The sequence below is a fragment of the Vombatus ursinus genome, unplaced genomic scaffold, assembly GCF_900497805.2.
Source record: "Vombatus ursinus unplaced genomic scaffold, bare-nosed wombat genome assembly UNPS02010304.1, whole genome shotgun sequence".
In the NCBI taxonomy this organism is placed as follows: domain Eukaryota; kingdom Metazoa; phylum Chordata; class Mammalia; order Diprotodontia; family Vombatidae; genus Vombatus; species Vombatus ursinus.
In genome coordinates, this window is record NW_020950082.1 from 4,260,559 (window position 1) to 4,284,313 (window position 23,755).

General features: G+C 37.6%; 1 protein-coding gene across 2 annotated transcripts in view; it reads right to left on the reverse strand.

Moving 5' to 3' along the window:
- UBAC2 (UBA domain containing 2) overlaps positions 1-23,755 on the reverse strand; it is a 228,026-nt gene that overhangs the window by 190,949 nt on the left and 13,322 nt on the right. The window contains exons 1-4 of one of the 2 annotated variants that reach the window (XM_027854129.1): positions 22,577-22,635; positions 8,334-8,461; positions 5,571-5,706; positions 584-703 (exon numbers count right to left, since the gene is read on the reverse strand). In XM_027854129.1, coding sequence (XP_027709930.1) covers positions 584-703; positions 5,571-5,687 — 237 coding nt within the window. In that variant the 5' untranslated portion in view covers positions 5,688-5,706; positions 8,334-8,461; positions 22,577-22,635. Of the gene's footprint in view, positions 1-583; positions 704-5,570; positions 5,707-8,333; positions 8,462-22,576; positions 22,636-23,755 lie in introns of those variants that run through there. The other variant, XM_027854128.1, reaches the window with a different exon arrangement.

A 23,755-nucleotide genomic window follows, 5' to 3' on the forward strand; every position in this document is an offset into this window, starting at 1 on the left:
CTGCATCCATATTTGGACTCTGTTCTGAAACACCACCATCTTACCACTCTCCAATCACAAATATGATTGAGTGGAAACAGCACCGGATTGATAGTTAGGGGACCTAGATTTTAATCCATTCTATGCTACATCATCTCCCTGGGGCCTCAGTTTCTGCATTTATAAAATGAGTTGGACTAGATGCTGTAAGGTCTCTTCTGATTCTAAAGCTGTGAATCTATCAACCGACTTTGTCCCAGGTGCAAGAAGTCCTTGTTATGGCTCTGATGATCTCAAATAAAAGAACATTGAATCTATCCATCTTTATCACAAAAATCAAAGGATACAATGCACTCTCTTCTCCCTCACCCTCATAAATGTAAGATGGTAGATTGTGACTCTAAAAGCTCTTCAGTGTACGGATGAGAAAACAGATGCCCAAAGTGGGTGGGGTTTACCTGAGCTCACACAGGTATTATCAGGGTCAAGAGCCAACCCATATACAACATTTTCAATGCAGAGCCATACACGCCAGCACAGGGCCTTTATACGAAGAAAGCAACTGATAAATGACTAGTGAAGTGAATGTTCATATCAGACTTACTGCAAATTTCCTGCTGCCATATCTTCTTTCAAATATTCTAAAATTATATATGAGCAGGCTACTACAAAATGTATCTTTCAAATCAAGGCAAATTATTCTTCCACATATCAATCTCCAGACCTAAAAAGTAAAAAAAGCACAGAAAAAAAGTCAGGGTATTTCAAGTTCTTTTCACAGAAAATTTATTACATTGAATTCAAAATATCTGTTTCATTTGAATTCTTTGTAATCTGTTTTAAAGAAAAGAAAGGAAGAAATTCTTAAAGGTTGAGGTTTTTCTGTCATAGAAAACTGGCTAAAATATAGCATAAAACTTTTTTTCATAAAACAGAGTATGAGGAACAAAATGGTTATACAATTATATTTGAAAGCTATGTATTCTTACACAACTGATTGAGGCAAGGCATGCTTTGCTCATGATCTATAATTTTGAGTTAGCAGTATGACTCATTCTTGACATGTAGAGTTCTTTTAACCGTTCAGAGCACATTTTCTCTCATCTTCCTCCTTCTCCTCAGTTAGACTCTTCTCTACATTACAAGGCTGTATTTTAATTACAATTACAATACGTTACAAGACTCATACTGGGTTTATAATCTATGACAACTCCCAAGTCACAGGATCACAGACTTACAGCTGGAAGAAAGCCTACTCATCAAGCCAGGCCCATTTTACAGATTAAGAAACTGAAGCTCAGAGAGATTAATTAACTTGACAATGGGCCACAATCTAATGGGGAGACAACAAGCAAACAAATATGTACAAACAAGCTATATACAAGATAAACAGGAAATAATTAACAAAAGGAAGGCACTACAATTAAGAGAGCTTAGGAAAAGCTTCCTATAGAAAATGAGGTTTTAGTTGGGACTTACAGGTGGTAGAGATGAAGAGGAAGGATATTTTAGACATGAAGGACAGCCAGAGAAAATGCTCAGAATTGAGACAGAGTATCTTGTTTGTGGGACAGCAAGGAGGCCATTGTCACTAGATTAAAGAGTATGTGATGGAGGGAGAAAGATATAAGAAGACTGGAAAGGTGGAAGGGGTTAGGTTATGAAGGGGTGTTTTATATTTGAACCTGGAGATGATAGGGTACCACTGAAATTGACTGAGTAGAGAGGTGACATGTGGTCATACCTGTAGTGGTTGAATGGAGGGTGAATTTGAGTAAGGAAGCCTGATGCAGGCAGACAGACCCACTAGCAGGCTATTGCAATAATCCAGGTGTGAGGTAATGAGGAGCTGCACCAGGGTGGTGTCAGTGTCAGAGGAAAGAAGGAGGTATATTCAAGAGACATTGGAAAGGTGAAATTAACAGGCATGGGCAACAGATTGGATATGAAAGGTGAGAGATAGTGAGGAGCTGAGGATAGCTTCTAGGTCATGAGCCCAAGAGGATGGTGTTGCCCTCTATAGTAATAAGGGCATATGGTTTAGAGGGAAAGATAATGAGTTTTGTTTGGACATGATGAGTTTACAATGTCTACTGGACATACAGTTCGAGATGTCTGAAAGACAGCTGGAGATATGAGACTGGAGGTCAGCAGAGAGTATGGGGCATGATTAGTAGATTTGAGAATCAGAAGCTTTGAGATGAGATCACCAAGTGAAGTAGTATAGAAGGAGTCTTCTCCCTCCTCTTCCTTTCAGGGCCTAGGACAGAACTAAGAGACTTAGAGGCTGAGATCTAGATGAGGATCCAGCAAAGGAAACAGAAGGAATAGTCATACAGGTAGGAGGAGAACCAGGAGAGAGTGGTATCATGAAAACTTAGAGAGCAGAGAGTACTGAGGAGAAGGTAATCAACAATATCAAAAGGTGCAGAGAGGTCGAGGAGAATGAGGGATGAGAAAAGGTCAATGGACTTGGCAACTAAGAGATCACTGGTAAATCTGGAGAAAACAGTTTCAGGGAAATGATAAGGTCGGATTGTCCACAGACTGTCAGACTGTCCACAAGGATTGCATGATGCATTTGGTTAAATGTCTTGTTGAAATCCAGGTACACCGTCCACAGAATTCTTCTGGTGTACACGGATCACTTATCATTACCCTAGTATTAATATATCAAGAATAAGAGGTTTAAAAGGCATCTAGCACAGCAAAGTTAAGAGATTAGAAAGGCAGCATAATATAGTAAAAAGGAATTATTAAAAAATTAAACTCAGTTCTTAAAATCAAAGAAAGATAACCCGGACCTCAAAGGTCAGCTAATCTAACCTGTAACTGAACAGAAGTCTCCCAAACAGTAACTCTGCCAAGTGGTTATACGGTCCTTACATAAAGTTATATCCAATAAAAAGGAACGTAGTATCTTCCAAGAAAGCCTTTTCTTCTTTCTAAACCACTAACATACATATTTAAGTGCATACTGTGTAAGACAAAGAGGCTGGGCCAGAGTTCTAACATCTTTTCGTGCTGGAGGAATGTATGATTTTACTTCAGTGTCACAATGTGCTTTCAGGCCACAACACAGTACAATAAAAACCTGCTATAACACCGGAGGTATCAACATCAGCAGACCACATCAAAACTTCTATCACATATGCAGTGGACTTGCAAAAGCATTCACCCAAGGCCTAGGTACTAGGAGATGCGTGATAAGTCTGCAGGCCTAAAGATGCTCAATAAAACGCGAAGGCTACTACAAAATACAATATAGTCATCCAGCTTGAAAACAACCATATCATAATCATTAGCGAAGGAAAACTGCTAAGTAAGATTCTTTATAATTTACATTATTCAGTTATGCTCAATGTCACAACTGAGAAACTTGAAGCTGAAGTTAAGCATAAATCTCCTATCCACCTCAACTAGCTCTTTCAACTCAACAAATGGTAAATATCATCTGCAGTCCATGAGAGTAACCTAGGAATCACTGACCCATAAAGTAACTTTTCTGTGTACAGAATACTGATTGCTCTGCATTCACCAAATATGCAAACACTGACAATTACTCTAAAGAAAACTAAAGTAGCCAAATTTTACAGATCCTTTTTAAAAAAGAGATAAAAGACTAAAATTCTAAGCTATTCATTAACTGGCCTCATACCCCTCCAATCTCACCTCACATTACCCCCAAATATGATCATTTTGGCAGGGCTTCTATGCTTCTCACATCTGCCTCACTGAGCCACAGCCTCATATTCAAGTTTTCTACTGACCAAGAATGCACTTCCAGGCATTATGATTTCCACAACTTGAGGACCCGGAATAAGACAAATACTGTTTCTCAGCTCAAACACTTGTTGAGGGTTATTGCTAATAGTCACTACTAAAAGCAACAGGTCCCTTTTGGATACGTCCAAGGGAGCACGGAGGTAACGAAGCAGGGACAACAAGGGCATAGTACTAGAGTTACCCACTCCAAAAACTCCAAAAGACTGGGGCCAGTCCTCAAAATAAAGCAGGGTGGAACCCTTCAACCTCCATACACTAGGACGTGGCCTAATAGAAAGACAAGAAGGAGCAGGGTAAGGGGCAGGTAGGTGGCGCAGTGGATAGAGCATCAGCCCTGAAGTCAGGAGGACCTGAGTTCAAATCCAGCCTCTAGACCACACACTTGCCACTTACTAGCCGTGTGACCCTGGGCGAGTCACTTAACCCCAATTGCCAACAAAAAAAAAAAAAAAAAGAAGGAGCAAGGCAGAGATATAGCCAGGGATATTGCCATGAAATTTTGAGCAGAGTGGTTTTCAAGCCACAGCAGGAGGAGGGCAAACACACTAGAATTTAGCCCTCTGTTCTTTATACCAAGCTCTCCCTGGGACTCCTGGGTCCATCTTCACAAGTGCAGCCCCAGGTTAGGGCAGCTCATGATTTTATAGGAAGGGATAGAATACTACTCAGGCTGGTGTGACTGGTTTGCCTACCATAAGTTCACACAGGCAAGGAGTGGCCAATTACCCATGAACTGGAAGTTTCTTGACAAAGACAACGTAGATACGGAAGACTCAAGAAAAGGGGAAGGGCAGGGGGAAATAGCACCAAGCAGGAGAGGGTATAGCTGGGGCACCAATAGGTTGTGAAATAAAAATGACTTCCTGAAAGAACAAAGGTTTTTCATGACTATAATAATACCCCCAAAGTAATCACTACCTTATTTTAAACTACAATATTCTAAATTATAATGCATTTGTTTTCAAAATGAAAATGCAGGCTCAGATTCTTATAATCTAGCCACTGCTCAGATTCTTAGGATCTAGCCATGGGCTCAGATTTTTACAATCTAGCCAGTAGCTCACAGGTGCTCAGATTCCTTAAGAGTGGCTAATATGGTGGATCTTTAATAAACCTTGTCTTTGGCTGAAAGAAGGCTTGGGTCAAATTCTTTCGGGCAGGACTCATGTGCTGTGATCTTGGGGTCCCAGCACCCCAAAACCTCAACATTTTGGTGGCCCGTAAAGGGAAATGCCTAACTCCAAGTTCTTCTCCAGCCAAGACTGGAAGGTATGTTAGCTTCTCCCCTCCCCCACCCTTTCTTGCTCTGCAGTTGGGGTTGCTCTCCAAGCACCAAGGCTTGGAGGTGCTTTTCGGGCAGACAGTTAGAGGCTGTCTTGCACTCAGCCTGATACTCTCAGGCTCTCAGTCCACTGGGTTGGTTTAAGGCCATGGACCTGGGTACACCTTCTGCAGCACAGAGGACAAGGACGGATGCCCTATCTGGAAGTGTATGCCCAATTCTGTCAATTCTCTTGGTGCTAGGGAACTGGGGAAAACTGCAGTTGCTTTTTGGTTCCCTGAGGCTTACTTCCTTCCTTCCCTCTACATTACTGAATCCTCCTTCATGAAGGTTACAGGGAAAATTTAGAACAGCTAAAAATATCTTGGCAGATTCTGGAGGTTTTGTGATTGATCATTAAGGAGTTTTGAAACTCCTTCTTACAACCCTGGTCACTCCTTTCTCCCACTCCCCTCCCCTGAGTCAGTAGGGTATCTGTTAACCTTTCTTATAGGAGGAGAGAGTTTCAACCTTTCCCCCTCACCTTTGATTTCACCCTCCCCCACCTGGGGAAAGGAAGGAGGGCTGAGGGGCAGCAGCTACAGCGTGGGCTCCACTGGCACTGGCCTTGGGTCCTGGGGCAACCTTTGTCTGGAAGCATTTCCCAAGTTCAGCACATCCTGCTCAAGGTAAAGAAGATGGCCTCTGAACTTGAGTAAGCACACTCTTTTAAAGTTGTAGTTTTAACTGTTAATGATGAGATGTTGATTCTCTGTGTAAAGTAATTTGGAAATGAATTTAACAAAATTAAAGTCAGCTGATTGGTAATGGGTTTGTTTCAAGTTTCAAATTGGTGAGCTTTTTGTATCAGTTATATCAAGCAATTTTTCATAATTTGGTTACCACTAAAATAATTTGGCTATTGTTGGTTATTGTAAAAGCTCGTTTGGGTTTTGTCTTGCTGATAATTTGCAAGCGTATAGAAATAATCTCTAATGGCTGGCTTTTTACACCAGGACAAATTTAAATTTGAGATGTAAATCCTGGAAAAGTTTTTCCTAAGCTGTAATTAGTGAAACATGCTGTTTGAGGTAAAAAAGCAAAATGAAAATGCAGCATCACAAATGCAGTTCCATAGTCTGCTGGCCAGCCAGAATTGAAGCTCCTCAAGAAATTTCCCTTTCTTTTGTATTCACAGTAATACCTAATGCGCACAGCTAAAGAGCAACAGAAAAAATTCCAAGTGGCCTGAATGCAGAAGGAGGACAGTGTATTTCTCACAAAGATACTGAGCTGAAAATAGTATAAAGAAAAGTTACCCGTGGGCCTAGTAAGGAAATGACTGAGTGCCACACATCACACTTTGCCCTCACACCTTTACTGTCAGATAGACCCACCATCAGCTGTAACACTTGCACATGTAAGAGATGAAAACATATCCTCCAAAGCTACAGTGCCATATCCTTTCTAATCCTAATACTGGCTAAGTGTTTGTAAATTACTTTAGCTCTAGACCCAGATTATAATAGGTCCTTAATAAATGCTTGTTCCCTTCCCTTCTAACTGTAAAACATCAAATTAGTATAATTGTTCATTTCCTTTAAATTCACAGAATCAGAGAGTTGGAAAAGACTCCAGAGGCAACCCAATCTACTTTTAGATAGGCTTAATTTCACTCTATGGAGCTTCTACCCATTACTCAGAATCACAGAATCTCAGAGTCCATCTGGTCTAAACTGTACCTGTAAAAAAATTCCTCTCTAATACATTCTATAAGTGCTCATCCACCTTAAGCACTGGTTCTCAAGTCAGGGCACCTAGGTGGCACAGTGGATAGAGTGCCAGGTCTGGAGTCAGGAAGACTTATCTTCCTGAGGTCAAATCTGGCCTCAGACATTTACTAGCTGTGTGACCCTGAGCAAGTCACTTAACCCTGTTTGCCTCAATATCCTCATCTGTAAAATGAGCTGGAGAAGGAAATGGGAAACCACTCCAATTATCTTTGCCAAGAAAACCCCAAATGATACTATGCTCCTTTTTTTCAAAGACTGTTCAAGGTAAACCCACAGCCTCTCAAGACAGCCCATTCCACTTTGTGACAGTTCCAATTTTTATTAAGTTTTTCCTTAAACCAAGTCTACATTTATCTCTGCAGTTTCTTCCCATCATCGTTATTTTTGTCCCATGAACCCAAGAAAAAGGCTAATGACCTCCCCTAACAGCTAACATGTCCTCCTCCACAGTTTCTTCTCTAGGTAAAACATTTCTTTCCCCTAATCTTCATATGGATCTCATCTGTCTTCATCATCCTGGTCACTCTCCTCCAGACATTCTTCAACTTCCCTAAAATATATTACTCAGGTCCAAGCACAATAATGCAGACATGTTTTGACCAGAGCATAGTAAACCCAGAACCCTGGCCATCACACCTCTCAAAGCAAGCTAAGATAGCATTAGCTTTTAGGGGGCTGCTATATCACACTGTTGATTCATATTGACCCAGACCATGTTTTAGATGAATTGCTACTTAGCTATGCCCCTTTCATTATATGTTTATTGATTTTTAAGCCAGTGTAAGACCTTATATTCATCTCCATTAAATTTCACTGAGTTTTATTCTCCCTAAATCTCCCCTTTATCAGAACAAATGCCCTCAGCTCCTTCTGTCTGCTCTTGTCTGACACAATCTTGAGGCTCTCCCCATCCTATTCCTCCTCAGTGGGACGCTCTCCAGAGACGAAGAAACTAAGGCCTTGAGATGTTAAACAACTTGCCGAAGGCCACACAGCTCTTCAGTGGCACAGTAGAGGCTGTATCTTCCTAAGATCATAGATTCAGAACTGAAAGGGCCATTAGGAGTCATTTAATCCAGCCTCCTCATTTTACAGATGAGGAACCTGAGGTCTAATGAGGTTAAGTGACTTTCCCTGGTAGTAAACTGCAAAGGCAGAATTCAAACCCACTGCACTTTCATTCAAATCACTGCACCATAATGCCTACAAAACTGAATGATATTTTCTTCATATAAGGGAATAAGTATACTGTAAAAAATGATCTTAGTAAAAATATCAGTCAACTTGATTTGGAAAACTATCATAATGACAGATAATAAATGACAGTTTTGATATATACACCACTTTTCTTATAAGTGTGGTATATACAACAAGGCACTATTGTATATTTTATCTGGACATATTGGTAGTAGAGGGGACCGGAAACAAATCCAGAAAAACAAACAACTTCCCCTTCACCCTTCACCCTTCACCCCTCCCTTTTCCAGGTCTTAAACAAATGATCAATTACTCACCTGCAAATCATTCTTTACAGCTTGTAGATTATACACAAAGAAATTCTGATAATGTTGAAAGAGTAGTGCCAATAAAATCGAAAGGGCGCTGGGTACGAGTAAAAGGCTCTTTGACAAAGGTGCCTTATCTTTTAAAAGAGAAGGAAAAAAAACAAAACAAGGTCAATATTCTTTTTTCTTGGATAAAACAGTATCAAGACAAACAAAACAAAACAAAACAAAAAAAAAAAAAACAGCCAACCAAGAGAACACAGAATTTCTCTCTCAGTTACTGCTAAAACTAATGAAGTTTAGTTTTCTATTAAAACACATTTTTTCAATTTATTTATTTATTTTTAGTTTTCAACATTCACTTCCACAACATTTTGAATCCAAAATTTTCTCCCCATCTCTTCTCTCCCCTCACCCCATGATGGTGTGCATTCTCATTACCTCTTACTCCAATCTGCCCTTCTAACACCCCACCTCTTACTACATTCCCCTTCTATTTTCCTGTAGGGCAAGATAGATTTCTATACCCTATTGCCTGTGTATCTTATTTCCCAGTTGCAAGTAAAAACAACTACTAAAACACATTTTTAAAACTCTCCCAATTCACCTGTAGAGGAATATTGTCAATAAACATTAGGAAGCAATTCTCATCCACCACCTAGGATTTGAATGCCTTATCTCTTGTTATGTACTCAACATATATGGACTACAATTTCAACATAATCCTTTTGCAAAACATTAACCTACAGAAAGCAGGGGTCCTTAATCTTTTTCTGCATCATAGACCCAAATGGCAGTATGGTGAAGGTTATGGATTCATTCTCAGAATAATGTTTTTAAATAATTGAAAGAAATTATAAATTTTTGAGATTAATGAAAATGAAGATGCATTTTTTTTTTCCCATCCAAGTTCATAACCTCTCTGAAATTTCTCCACGGAATCTTTAGGGTGAATCCCAGGTTAAGAACCCCTAGTATAGAGAGGGAAAATAATATAAAGGCTTACTTCCTACCAAATCTAACAGTTTGGAAATCATGATATATTTATATGAATATGTATCATATTCCATAATCCAAGAGAAAATCATTGGCTATCAGAATAAGAAGGGACCTTAGAGATCACTCTATCCATTCCCTGGCCCCCATTTTACAGATCCAGTTCAATACAACAAGCATACAAGCACCTACTATGTGTAAAGCACTAAACAAGGCTTTAGGGACACAAAGACAAAAATGAAGCAACTACTGCCTGAAGAAGCTTACATTCAACTGCAAGAAACCAAGCTCAAAACATCAGCTGGTCTCTATTCACTCTGGCTTTTTCACAGGACCACAGCCCAAGTCAGTTTTGCCAATGATGGATGGTAACTACTACAACTGACATACTAAACGAGCTGAAAATAGAATGTAATTACACCATGTAAGACTCACTTCCACACTGGTTAACTAGTTATAAACAAATTACTTTGGTCTGCACTCTCTTAGTGCTGTTGAATTGCTAAGTGACAAACACAGTTTTGTGTAAAATGTGAACATTTTGCACTATCTTTGTCTAAAGCTTTCTATACTCAACTTCTTGTAACAAGAGTCAATATTATTTCCCTTTTAAAAACTGATTCAAAACAAAACAGATTTTTGATCTGTATTAAATGCAGTGATGATTTCTAGCTGCAAACCTTAGGATGAACACGAAGGTGTTGTTCCTCTTGCCTTTACTAAATTAACATTTTTACTTGAATCTCAATCACTCTAGTTGGATGCTACTTGATTAATCCTGCATATATATGTATATATATATATATATGTATATATATATATATATATGTATATATATATATATGTATATATATATATATGTATATATAAGCTCTATCTACAACAATGTGCAGAGACTACGAGAGATTCAAAGTTCTTCACAACCTTATGCAATGCCTGCTTTGTTCTTCCCAGTCAGACCTGTTCATCTTGTTTGTATGTCACTATCTAATTAGGACAGCCAGGTGTGTCAAGTTGGATATAGATCAAAACAACCCACTGGGAAACTATGCTAACATAACTTTTAAATTTTAAATTTTTCAAATCTTCAATTCTTTTTTCCCTTCTCTCCTGATATAGAAAAAAGAAGTAAAAATTAACTTTTCAAGCTCTTAATTATTTTTCCAAGAGACCTCCTCCCCATATTTCAGCTTTTTCTCCTTCAAGATTTGATTCCCAAGCAAACTGTTACACAAAAATGTGCACTTTTTAGACTTTTGGACTAATTTCACTTTCTATCTTCTGTTTCCTTTTATTAAGTTCTCCTTTTCTTTTTAATGCTTTCCTCTTTCTTGATGGCATACAAAACATGTATACATTCTGCTTTAAAACTGATATTACTTATTCAAATGAATTCCAAGATAAAAATTGCTATTGTGAGTGTAATTGCAATGGTTGTCTTCCCTTAGAAATAACTGCTTCAAATATGGCATTTTAATATCCACAATATTAAAATATGGTATTTTGAACTTGCATAGTTTTGGTATACTTAGTGTATAACTTTACTTAAGATAATTTCCTCTTCTATAAGGAAAATGAAAGACTATTTTACTTGCCATTCTCCCTCACCAGCTTCAAGTGGCAGGCCATTTGAGAATCCTTCACCTCATGTTCAACCTTTGTCAACTCCCCATCATCAGATTTCTAATTCAATGTCTTCAAACGGGGTGGAAAACCACTTGTTGGACATAATATTCCTGTTCATGCATAAACTGAAGGTGATGATATTTGAAGTTATTTATGTAAGATTCCAGTATTCTCTGCTGTTACACTAAGAAACCGAGTCCATTGTAAATACATAACTCTCTAACTTCAGCTGGGCTTTCAGTGTTACTTGACTATCCTTTTGTTCTAATGTATTTTTCCCCCTACCATTCCCCACAGTAGCTATTCCTTCCAATTCCTGTCACCTCAAATCACCACTCTTTGAATCCTTGTGGCAAATAATCCCATCTCTTACATCACTAAAATCAAGGCCATCAACCCCTCTTCATATATATGTTTAAAAAAGAAATCATTGTATTTTCCTCCCATTCTCTCAGCTTTCTCCCTTCCTATATCAGAGAAAAAAATAATACTTCTTGTCATCTTGTGTCTTTGGTGTCCTTCTCAACTTCCTTCTAAAGGTTTTGTATTTTCTTTCTGATTCTCAATCTTTCCCTTGTAATAGGAGTCTGGAACATGGGCAGACCCCATCAGTTCCACCCAGGACTTTCAATTTTGGATACTTTTATTTGCAGGATACTAGAGAAACTGGCAAAAAAAAAAAAAAAAAAGAATGTAATTCTACAGTTGGTTTTCTGGTGTATATTCCCTCACAAGTAAGTTCTATTAAAGTGAATTTCTTAAACTTCTGCATTTGATTCATTTAGTGTTTAAATATTAAAATTCATTGTACTGGTAAATCCCATATAAATATGGATAAAGTCTAACATGAGAAATAAAGCATTTGGGGGCAGCTAGGTGGCGCAGTGGATAGAGCTCCAGCCTTGGAATCAGGAGGATCTGAGTTCAAATCCAGCCTCAGACACTTGACACTAACTGTGTGAATCTGGGCAAGTCACTTTAACCCCACTGCCTCACCAAAAAAAAAAGAAAGAAAGAAAGAAAGAAAGAAAGCATTTGCATCACTAGATCACTAGTTCCTAGTTGAAAAACTTTGTTTCTACATTTAAAAAGATCCAGATTGTTTGGCTTATAGTGATATCCTTATGCCCTTCCTGGGAGTTTCACTCATCTTTGGGCTTCTTATGACCTTGTTTTGCCACTTTTCTAACTGAAATTACTTGTCCTGTCAGGTGAGTATGCAATTCCATTTGTACTGTCCTTGAAGAGGAAAGATCCATTTTTGGGTGCCATTTAGAATAAGGATCCAAAGAAAATCTGCTTGAGCCTCTACAAGGATCGTCTATGTATAGGCATCCCTAATGTAAATTCGGTATACCCCTTGTAGAAAGGGACGCTTAGAAATTCTGTCCAGACCCCAGAGTTGGATGACTGTATGTGCTAATAAAATCTTGGAAACTGAGTTTTCACCCAGGTTAGTTAGTTTCTCAAGGAGGCGGTGACTTCCAGTTTATCCCACATCCATAATTACTGGGTGGAGAGAATACCATGTGTTCTGGAATTAGGATAGGGATTTCGTTTTCCTGAGACAAGAAGTTTCATTTTGTTTTTCTTTAGATATTATTTGAATTATTGAACACAACTCTGTGAGGGTAGGTCCAGAGTAGTGGAACAGAGAGAGGGTGAGGTATCTCAGTCCTCTAAGAATGAGGTCATTTTTGTGGGAACCAAGTCAAGTCTGGTTGGTGAAAGTGAGAGGATGATTCCTAGTCAACACCAAGATCTAAATCTGAAACAGAGAGAGTGTCATGTCATCTGGAAAGCTCTGAGGGGACTACATTTCCTTCTAAGACAGGAAGCCAATTTTCTTTGCCTTTTTGCTTTTGGGTTCAATTAAGGCCAATGATGAATCTGTAAAACTTTGTATCTGAGGAAAATGGTGATTTTTATTTTTTGCCTGCCATAAGACTGTGCAAAATTGACTGTTTTGAGACTTTCTTGTATGGCACTGGGGAAGCAAATGAAAGGCTAATGTTTATGCTTCCCCAGAAACCGAACAGGACTGTTCTGGAGTGGGGATACAGATGATGTGTTCAAAATGCACTCCTGCTCATCTGCCAAGGAAGGCAAATTTTTCAAACAATTGAGAGAATATAATGAGAGCCTAGTACATGCACAAATTCCATCAGCTTGCATGATACAATTTTATGCATCCTCTACACATGGAGGATAAGAGAAAGATGGCTCCCAAGAAAATCATAGCGAAGTACTTTGAAGAAATTGATGAGCATGTGTGGACATGCTGTAACTAATTCCAGCTGGCTAACCATGTAGTTGCGAAGAGACTTTTCTGATTGGCTGTATAGGCAGACTTCAAATCTAGGAGAACTCAGTAACTCTTTTGCTCATAGTACCTGATACAGAGATTGGAGCAAGCAACCCTTTAGGTCAAGAGGTCAAGCCACAGAAATCCAGGCCAGATGTTACAGCCAGCACAGCATTAATGCCCAAAGAAACAGGGAACCATCTTGGGGGAGGGGTGTGATCTCCTGGACCCATGCCAGTAAAAGTTGAACAGAGGAGTCCTCCAGTAGCAACGCCACCTTTGGGGTATAAGCTTGGTAGGACCAATGTTATTTAGGAACTGAGGTAAATTTAAGCTGACTTGCCCAAGACTGAAGTGATATAGGAGAAAATATGTTCAGATAGACGGCTAGAAATGTTTATGTATTTGTTTTTGCTATTATCTTTGTAGTAAACATTCTTTCATAAAATATACTATGTTAAGTGTTTAAATGGAACTGAGGTACTAGTAACAGGTTCCTGACAATAAAAGCAGCATCGCTGGTGGGGGCTCAAATGACAGCAGTAGAGGAGACTTCCTACAAACACTTCAGGGTACCCCAAAACCCAGAAGGGTTGATGTAGCATCCCTGGCCCTGAGAGAGTGAGGACAGAGAGAACACACTACACCCTTTTTCACTGGCTCCTTCCCCCTAGGCCTACAAAGACTTTTCTTTTCATCCTAAAACAAATCAATCATAGTAGTCATATTCACATGTTCAATACTCCTGACAAATTAAACTACTCACATTTTTTAAAATGTATTCTGCACTTTATCACTTCTCTACTTTTGCTATTTTATATACCCAGAATGCTCTCCCCTACAATATCATCTTTTGAAAACCTATCCATACCGTGACATCTAGGTTGTATTACTTTTTCCATACAGCCTTTCCTGAATGCCCATCTAGAAGTAATCTCACCTTCCACTCTGTATCTCTCTTAGGGATCTAATAAGATTTCCATTTGTTTTGAAAGTGTTTATATAGATGTCCTCTAGGCCCCCACCAGACCACAAGCTTCCTGAGAACAAGGACAAGTCTATACTTCACAGAATCACATTCTCACAGTGAGAAGGAACTTCACAGTCCACCTTGTCATAAGTCCTTGTTTATTTGTAATAGAGAAAAGGACTCCATGATTGATCAGGGGAGTGCAGACTTTACACAGCACCAAAGGTGGCTGTCATTTTGGAAGAGACACGTAACTTAAGGGGATACCAGCTTCTCAACTCTAAAATAAAGGGGTTAGCCTCTATCAGTGTGTCTCAACTCTGGAAGCAGGCCACAAAGGAATCTATCCCCCTCAGCTGCTGTCAGTGCTGCTCGGTTAAAATTGATTACATGGGGCAGCTAGGTGGCACAGTGGATAGAGCACCAGCTCTGATTCAGGAGGACCCAAGTTCAAATCCAGCCTCCGACCAAACACTTGACACTTACTAGCTGTGTGACGCTGGGCAAGTCACTTAACCCCAATTGCCTAAAAATAAATAAATAAATAAAATAAAATAAAATTGATTACATGATCAAAATGTTGGCTTCTCACCAGTCTAGAATGAAACACTAAAAACACCCAGAGTGTTCAATTGTTGGAATGTTATTAGTAGATTGTTGTTACTGTTACTGTTTTACTATAAATTTATCTTGTTGCAATATCCATTATATATAAATCAGGAATTTGAAGAGATAAAAAAAAATGTAAATAACCAAGGCCCACAAACCTAGTTAAAAAAACAAATCCCTTATATAGGGAAAAAAGCCAATATGATATCTCTAATTTGTATGTATAAGTAATATACATGATGCAGTCTATTCAATGATACCAATTTTTTTTTAAGTTATCTAGTTCCAGGGTTAAACTAAGTGATCCCTTAGGTCCCTTCAGTTCTCAATTTATCCTATAATCAAATATTGTTCCTGATTATAAAATACTTACCGATAAACAATTACATCCATCTCTCCAAGTAAGTTCTTTGTAATATTAGCAAATTGAGAATATTTTAAAAAATTTTACTCTTTTAGATCAATGGGTCTAATTGTTACTTGATACCATTAGTAGCAGGCATTTTTAAAATCATGTTAAAAGATTTTATCCTAAGCATTACATCAAAGTTTTGTTTAAAGCAAAGGGTTCCACTACTGGAAAGAGTATGAGAGTCACTGGGCTGTTAGCTCTAAAATCCCTTCCAGAACTAGACTGGTTTATGTTCATGTGATTTTTCCCTGTGGGTGACTGCCACATTTGCAACTGTTTCTGTGGTTTATGAACTTGCTGAAGTATATAAAAATAGCCAAGTTATTTCCTCTACGTTATGGTTTCCCAAACTTTAAAAATGAAACAATCAGAAAGGTGGTTGACTACATTCTTCATAAGAAACACATATAACAAGATTGTAATAAAAACCAGAAAAAGGCAATAGCATTCCCATCACCAACCGAGGAGCTTTCTATCTCTGGCACTGGAGATAAGTACTAAATCTATGATGTTGTTAACTGAAGTCTAGGACACTACTCTAAAGCACATCATTAGAAGAGGAAATTTAGGGGGTATGACAGTCATATTATAAATTATTTATGTTATATAGTCATTATTGGAAAAGCCTAGGAATACCATGTAAGATACAAGACTTAAGAAATTCCTGAGTTCTAATCTGATGGGTAAAATGGTAGCAGTCAGATTACTGGTCATGTATGAGTGCATATATGTGCTTTCAGATATGCAAAATACTTTACAAACATTATCTCTTTTGATCCTCACAATAATCCAGAAGAATTATATTAAAGAAATTCTCAGAGTCCACCTCTCATCAGATTGAAAAAAGGAAAATGACAAATGCTAGAGGAGCTGTGGAAAAGAGTCACACTGAAGCACTATTGGTGAAGTTATGAATTGGCATAACCATTGCAGAAAGCAATTTGGAACTGTAAAAGCTACTAAACTAAGCATACCCGTCAATCTAGAGATGCCACTACTAAACCTATATTCCAAAGAAAACAAAGAAAGAAGAAAAGGTCCTATTGAGGCAAAAATATTTATAGCAGCTCTTTTTGTAGTGACAAGGAATTGGAAACTGGGGGAGTGCTCCTCATTTGAGAAATTACTGAAAAAATTGAAATTATTGTCTTATGGTTCCCTATAAGAATGTAATGGAATATTATTGTTCTGTAAGAAATTATAAGAGAGAGAGTTTCAGAGAAACCTGGGAAGACTTGTATAAACTGAAGCTAAGTGAATCAGGCAGAACCAGGAGAAGATATAGTATAGCAAACATTGTAAAAGTGAACAATTTTAAAAGACTCAAAAATTCTTATCATTGAAATGATCAACTATATTCCAGAGGATGGATGATGAAAAATGCTACCCACCTCCTAACAAAGATATGCAGAATGTGAAAATATGCAGAATGAGACACACATTTTTGAATATGGCTAACATGGGACTCTGTCCTGCTCCACTACACATATTTGTTTCAAGGGTTTTTTGTTTTTTTGTTTTTCCCCCCAGGGTTGGGGGTGGGAAATTGGAGGGATAAAAAAAAGTGGCTGATAACGGAAAAAAATTAACTTAAAAAATTTACATACACTTTTAAAAAACAAATCATACATAAAAGAAATCCACCATTTTGTATACAATCTTTCATTCTTCTTTGCATACAGAAATGATGTTTGTTGATAATTAAATTTATAGTAATTTTTTTTAGAAGGTGGATTCATGACACAGGGATGCGAAATTTCTGACTAGTATAGAAGTCTTTGACTCCTTTCATTTTTTAATCTTGAACTATATTTTTCAAATGCATTTTTTGCTATTTCCCCTATGTTCCTCTACCTTTGCATTGAATTCAACAAGAATTAACATATAGGTTGACTTAGTTTAGAAGATCTTGCTAACTTCTTCACAGAATTCCTCTGTCTCATCTTCTGCAAAAGACTTTGGAAGACATATAAACTGAAATTATGTTCATAGGGCTCTTTTTGCTTATGTTCATCATAAGGAAATAAGATTAGACAACTAAGTGAGCATGAAATGATTATTTTTTGTGCCTGATTAAACCAACTACGCCAACTCCTTTATCTGCCTTTCCAAAGAGAATCTGTGAGCCATTCTTCCATTTAGATGCAACTACCTTATCCCTTCTGATTTCATTTATCATAATAATATCAAGACTGATATGGTTCAGGTAGTCTAGCAATATGTTAACTTGTTGGTCAATAGACATGGATTTCCAATGAGAGAGAGAGAGATTAGTGAAAATCAACTTGTTTTAATTACTGATTGCTAATTAGAAATTGAATACGAGACAGGAAATGAGAGAGTACTAAGAGCTATTTTCCTGTCCCTCTTGGCTAATATTTTACCAAACTTTAATAACTCTGTAACTGTACCAAGAAATCTTAAATATTCACTTCCCGTTTCTTTCAACACACTTTCTAAATTTGATGTACACTATAAAAATATAAATTATAAACTGCATTTCCTATTTGAATCAGTAATGTATTAGTCATGAGTCATATATATTACATATAATTGTCTTTTTCAAAAAAAAGTGACATTTACTCTATTCAAGAGAAAGATCTGATCATGCTGTGATTTCCCAATCTTGCTACTTGTTTTTATTTTGGAGGAAAGAAGAACAAAGAATATCATAAACGTCTACACCACAGTCCTTCCTGCCGGCTCTGCTTCATATAATTTGAAGACTTCCAAAGCCACAGAGTTCAACTGCACAATGTAGATAAGGAAACTGAAGCTTAGAGCAGTTAAGTGATTTGTTCAAGGTCACATAACTAAATTAGCACAAATTAACAGGGCAAAAAAATATTGGACTGAGAATAAAGAGACCCGAGTTCTATTCCCTGTTTTACCGTTAACTAGGATGGTCTTGGAAAAGTCATCAACTTTCTATGGACCTCAACTTACTCCTCACCTATACAAATGAGGCTAGATTACACAATAGCCAAGGTCTCTTTTAGCCCTAAAATTCTACTTTCTGCAACTAGAACCCAAGTCTTCTGACTAGGCCTAGTGGCGTGGATTTTACCAATGCTCATGACTTATCTTCTGCTTATCTTCTAGAACTGTCTTCAGAGAGAGTTTAGAAGCCCTTGCTCTACACGAAGTCACAAGACTCTGAAGGGTAAAGGATCCTCACATAGTTCTTCCCCGTACTGTGGTGTGAGAACTCTCCAAGCTGTTGTTGTTGTTCTCTTTATCCCTGTAACTCTAAGTCCACATTTGATGAGGCAAAAAACTTTCCCCACTACAATCCACGTAACCATTGCTGTGCTTTTATCTTTCCTTGTATCGCCAGCACCTTGGGCCGCACTTGGCACAAAGAAAGCAATTAATGCTTCTATATTGACTGATACCCTTTCCTCCTCCACAGTGATATTTCACTGGGCCCTCTAAAACATCTGCTCCATTGGAGAGGAAAACTCCCATTCATCTTCAGACTCTTCCCATCTTTCACTAATGGAAATTTGTGTCTCCACAACACACTGCATCCCTGGCAATCATTTTGACATTACCAATGATCCCTTAACTGCTTTTTCTCAGTCTTTATCCTTCTTGACCTCCCTGACACCTCTGGCATTGTCAATCACCCTTTTCACCTTGATACTCTCTTCTCTCTAGGCTTCTATGATAGTTGACTCTATCTTCTTCCTGTCTGACCTCTTCTCTGTTTCCTTTGCTTGATCTTCATATAGATCACACCAGCAACCCTGGGTGTCCCCCAAGAGTCTATCCAGGGCTCTCTTCTTTTCTCCCTCTATATTATTTCACTTGGCGATCTAATCAACTCTGATGGCTTCAACTATCTTCTCTATGCTGATGATTCTCAAATCTACTTATCTTGCCATAACCCATCTCCTAACATCCAGACCCGAATCTACAATTGCCTGGACATCTCAAACTAGATTATCATGTAGACACCTAGTCCAAAAGTGAATTCATTATCTTTCTGACCAAAACCTCTCCTCTTCCAAGCTTCCCTAATCCTACTGATGGTACCACCATCCTCTCAGTTATCAAGTGATCTTCTTACAGTACAGGTCTAACCATGTCATCGTCCCCATTCAAAGTATTCCAAGGGCTACTTATCACCTCCAGGATCAAATACAAAATACCCCAGCATTCAAAGCCATGAATGATTTGGTTCCCTCCTACCTTTTATTTTCTTAAATCTTACCAACCCCAACTTACTCTGTGATCCAATGACGCTGGCCACCTTGCTATCCCTCACACAAGATACAACTCCTAACTCTGGGCATTTTCCTGTCCTCCCTACGTGGAATTCTCTCCCTCCTATTCAAATTCTTGCTAAAATCCCATCTTCTACAGGAAGCCTTTATTCCTTAATTCCAGTGCCTTCCCCATGTTGATTATTTCTAGTCTATCCTGAACATAATTTGTTTATACATAGGGTTTGGGTTTTGTTGTTGTTGTTTTTTTTTTTGCATGTTACTCCCCCACAAGACTGTGAGCTCCTTGACCATGAGAACAGACTGTCTTTGTATCCCCAGTGCTCAGTAAAGTGTCTGGCACATAGAAGGCACTTAATAAATGTATGGTGACTGACCCTCTCCTCCATGAAACATTAGGCCAGAAGGAAAACTTAACATATTCCTCTCTTCTCATTGACACTTCCAGACTGTTCCCTCAGCTATCATCACTTGGCAGTATCTTCCCCTCTGAAATACATATCATCTCATTCAGATTCTTGTTGGAGTCCAGTAAAATCAGAACATCATACCTCTAGATAAGTCTTGTCATCTAGCTCAATACTGCTATTTTATAGATGAGGAAAATTTTACAGATGAGACCAAATAAAAGTTATATGACTTGCCCAGTCACAGGTGTGGCAAGTGATACCTCACTTTTTTTTTTTTACCCTAATTGATACCTGTATTACCCTAGGTTCTATCCTAACTGGTAATTTTGAGATTGCTTAGCAAAATCATGTATCTTACTTACTTGGCTTGACTTCAAAAGACTTTTAGCTTTTTCCAAAAAACAAATCCAACCTCAAAAATGGAGAATTGTCAGTACTGAGGACTTTCAAAAAAAAAAAAAAAAAGTCAGATTCTGAAACCAATTCCAAAGGAAGACTTGCAAAAAGGTCCTAACTATGTAAATCTTTCCATGCTTCTCTGTATTCATATCTGTCATTTTATATAGCACAATAATACTCCATTACATTCATGTACCACAATTTGTTTAGTCATTCTTCAGTTGATGAGCATCTAATTTGTTTTCAATTCTTTGCTACCACAAAAGACACTGTTATAAATATTTTGTTGTATTGTGAACTTTTTTCTTTTCAAATACCTCTTTAGAGTATAAGACTAGCTATGGACCCTAAGTTAAAGAGGTATGGACTTTTCAGTCACTTTATTTATACAATTACAAACTGCTTTCCAAAAATGGTTTTACGGATTCACAGCTCCACCAACAAAGTACTAGTGTTCCTATCATCCCACAACACTTCCAATGCTATTATAATTTTTTGTCATCTTTGTCAATTTACAGAGTGTGAAGTAAAACCTCAGGGTTATTTTGATTTGCATTTCTACTATTACTAGTGATTTGTGACATTCTTTCATATAGCTGTTAATATTTTGCAATTCTCCTTTTGGAAATTGTTTGCTCATATCCTTTAGCCATTTATCTACTGGGAAATGGCTTTTGGTCATATATATATGTGTATGTGTGTATGTATATATGTAGTGTATATGTGTGTGTGTGTGTGTATGTGTATATATATATATAGCCTGTCCCAACAGTTTTAGTACAGTTTTAAACTATTAAAACTTTACTTATTAAAAATTATGCTTCAATAGCTTAAAATTACATTAAGACTTTTGGGATACTCTGTGCATATGTGTTATGTGTATATACATATATATATACACACACACACACATGCATATATGTGTCTATGTGTGTGTGTGTGTGTGTGTATATATATGTGTGTATGTACGTATATGTATGTGTGTTAGGGGTCTATATATTTTAGAAACCAAACCCTTACCTGACAAATGATACAAAAATATTTTTCCCATTTGATCACTTTCCTCCTTATCTGTGATGCATTAATTTTGTTTGTACTGAAACTTTTCAGTTTTATTTAATCTGTTATCTTTCTTTTCTTTTTGCAATTGCACCTATCCCTTGTTTAGTTAAAAATACATTTCCTTCCTATGGCTGTGATCAAATAATGTTTTGTGTAGTAGTAGAATTATTGGAATAGATGACATTTACAGAGTGCTTCAAGGTTTGCCGTGTGTGGCGCACATATTACTTCATTCAGTCCTCATAATATCCCTATAAATATAGGTACTATAGGAAATATTATTCCCATCTTACAGATGAGGAAACTGAGGCTCAGAAAAGTTAAGTGATTTGTCCACAGTCAAGTTTTATACAAGTTTTAGAGGCAGAATTCCAGTCCAGGTCTCTCCAGACTCCAAGTCAAGCATTCCTTGTACTACACCACACTGCCTCTGTACACATATAACCTTCCAGTGAGAGACAATTCAATACCTTGGTTACACAGATGTACAAAATCTCTTAAGTTTTTTTTATAAATAGTTATGTTATAGTTCTATTTTCCAAGATTTATTTCCTTATTTGTATGGAAGAAGAAAACCTTTCCACAGCTGATCCTGCTGCTGCTGGATGAAACATGTAAAAAACACTATGGCAACTTTGTTTCATATGATGTTGTCATTGGCATAATATCATGGTGATTAAGCCAAAGTAATTCATCTACCTACTAAATTTTACATATAAGGCACATATAAATCTATCCATACTAATGACATGTAAATCTAAGCAGTTCTCAAATAAACTAATTTGGAGAATTAATACACATACAGACATGTATAACATATATAAAAGAATAGCTGAAATATAGTACAATGTGTTGACTACATTCTAAAGGTTACTTAAAAAAATAAAAGTTTCACTAAACTCCTTACTAGTATGCACTCATAATGATAGAGTGAGTCAATGATCTTAACCAGTGAAGAAGGAAGTGGTTCAAACATGAAGAAACCAAATAGTGATTGAGTGGAAACTAAAAAAACTATTAGCCCACCTTTCTGCCATAAAACTTCCCACCCTCTGAACAAAAAGTAACAAACAATGCAGTATCTAAAAGGAGAAATGCAAAAAATCAGCTACTGCAACAACATAATATATATGCCTATATATGTATATATACTCTCATAAAGGTTTACATATTCTTTACTGTTCAAATATTATAATCATATATAAATATTTAGGTATACATTTTATATACTTACTATAATATATGCAGAGTATCCCAAAATTCTTAGTGTAGTTTTAAATTTAATAAAGCTCAATGAACAGTCTTTGGGTCTGGTCATTCAGTAAGCCCTAAAACACCAATCACCTGCCTACAGTCCTCTATGAGAACAGCACGATAGACTTGGTCAAATACTTTCCTAACATCTAGGTAAAGCACATCTGTTTCTCTGATCTACCAATCTAGTAACCTTGTCAAAAAAGGAAATGAGGTTCATCTGGTATGATCTGTATTTGAAGTTCTGCCTGCTCTCTACAGAAACATAGTATTAAAAGATGGATCAATATAAATATTCTATCTCAACAACACCTCCACCTAAATTATTGTAATTAGTCTCCATACTTCTTTTTTTTTTGTTTTGTGGCAATTGGGGTCAAGTGACTTGCCCAGGGTCACACAGCTAGTAAGTGTCGAGTGTCAAGTGTCTGGTCTGAGGCCATATTTGAACTCAGGTCCTCCTGACTTCAGGGCCAGTGCTCTACCCACTGAGCCACCTAGCTGCCCCTAGTCTCCATACTTCTAATTTGCCCTATCTCGAACCCATTCATCACACAGAGCTGCTAAAATCTCCTTAAAGCAAAGGTCTGACCAAGTGAATCACCTGTTCAAGAAGTTGCATCAGATCCCTATTGCCTTCCAAGATGATGATGATGATGATGATGATGATGATGATAACAATGATGATGATGACAATAACAACAAGAGAACTAACATATATGTAGTGCTTACTAAGTACCAGGCACTGTGCTAAGTGCTTTTCAATTTTCCTTGCTTTTGGATAAAATACAAACTTGCCTTGGCACTTAAAGTTCTTATAATCTGGCTCCAGCTAACTTTTCTGGCCTTGTTTCACATTACTCCTCATGCCGCATTTTAAGTTCTAGTATTCTGCCTCTCCCTTCAGTCCCTTTGCACATGCCACGCTGCCTTTCATGTCTTTAATGTTTTCTCTATGCTTGTAATCTTGCAATCTTCCAGGGTCAGCTCAGGTATCAGCACTTTCTACATAAAACCTTCTCCTGATTCCCCTTCTCCAGTTAGTAGGGCCCACTCCAAAATTATTTTGTCTTTATTCTGCATAGACTTTGTACTCACCTATATACATATTGAATGCCACCAGTAGATTTTAAGTTCCTTGAATGGGGAAGCAGGGGGA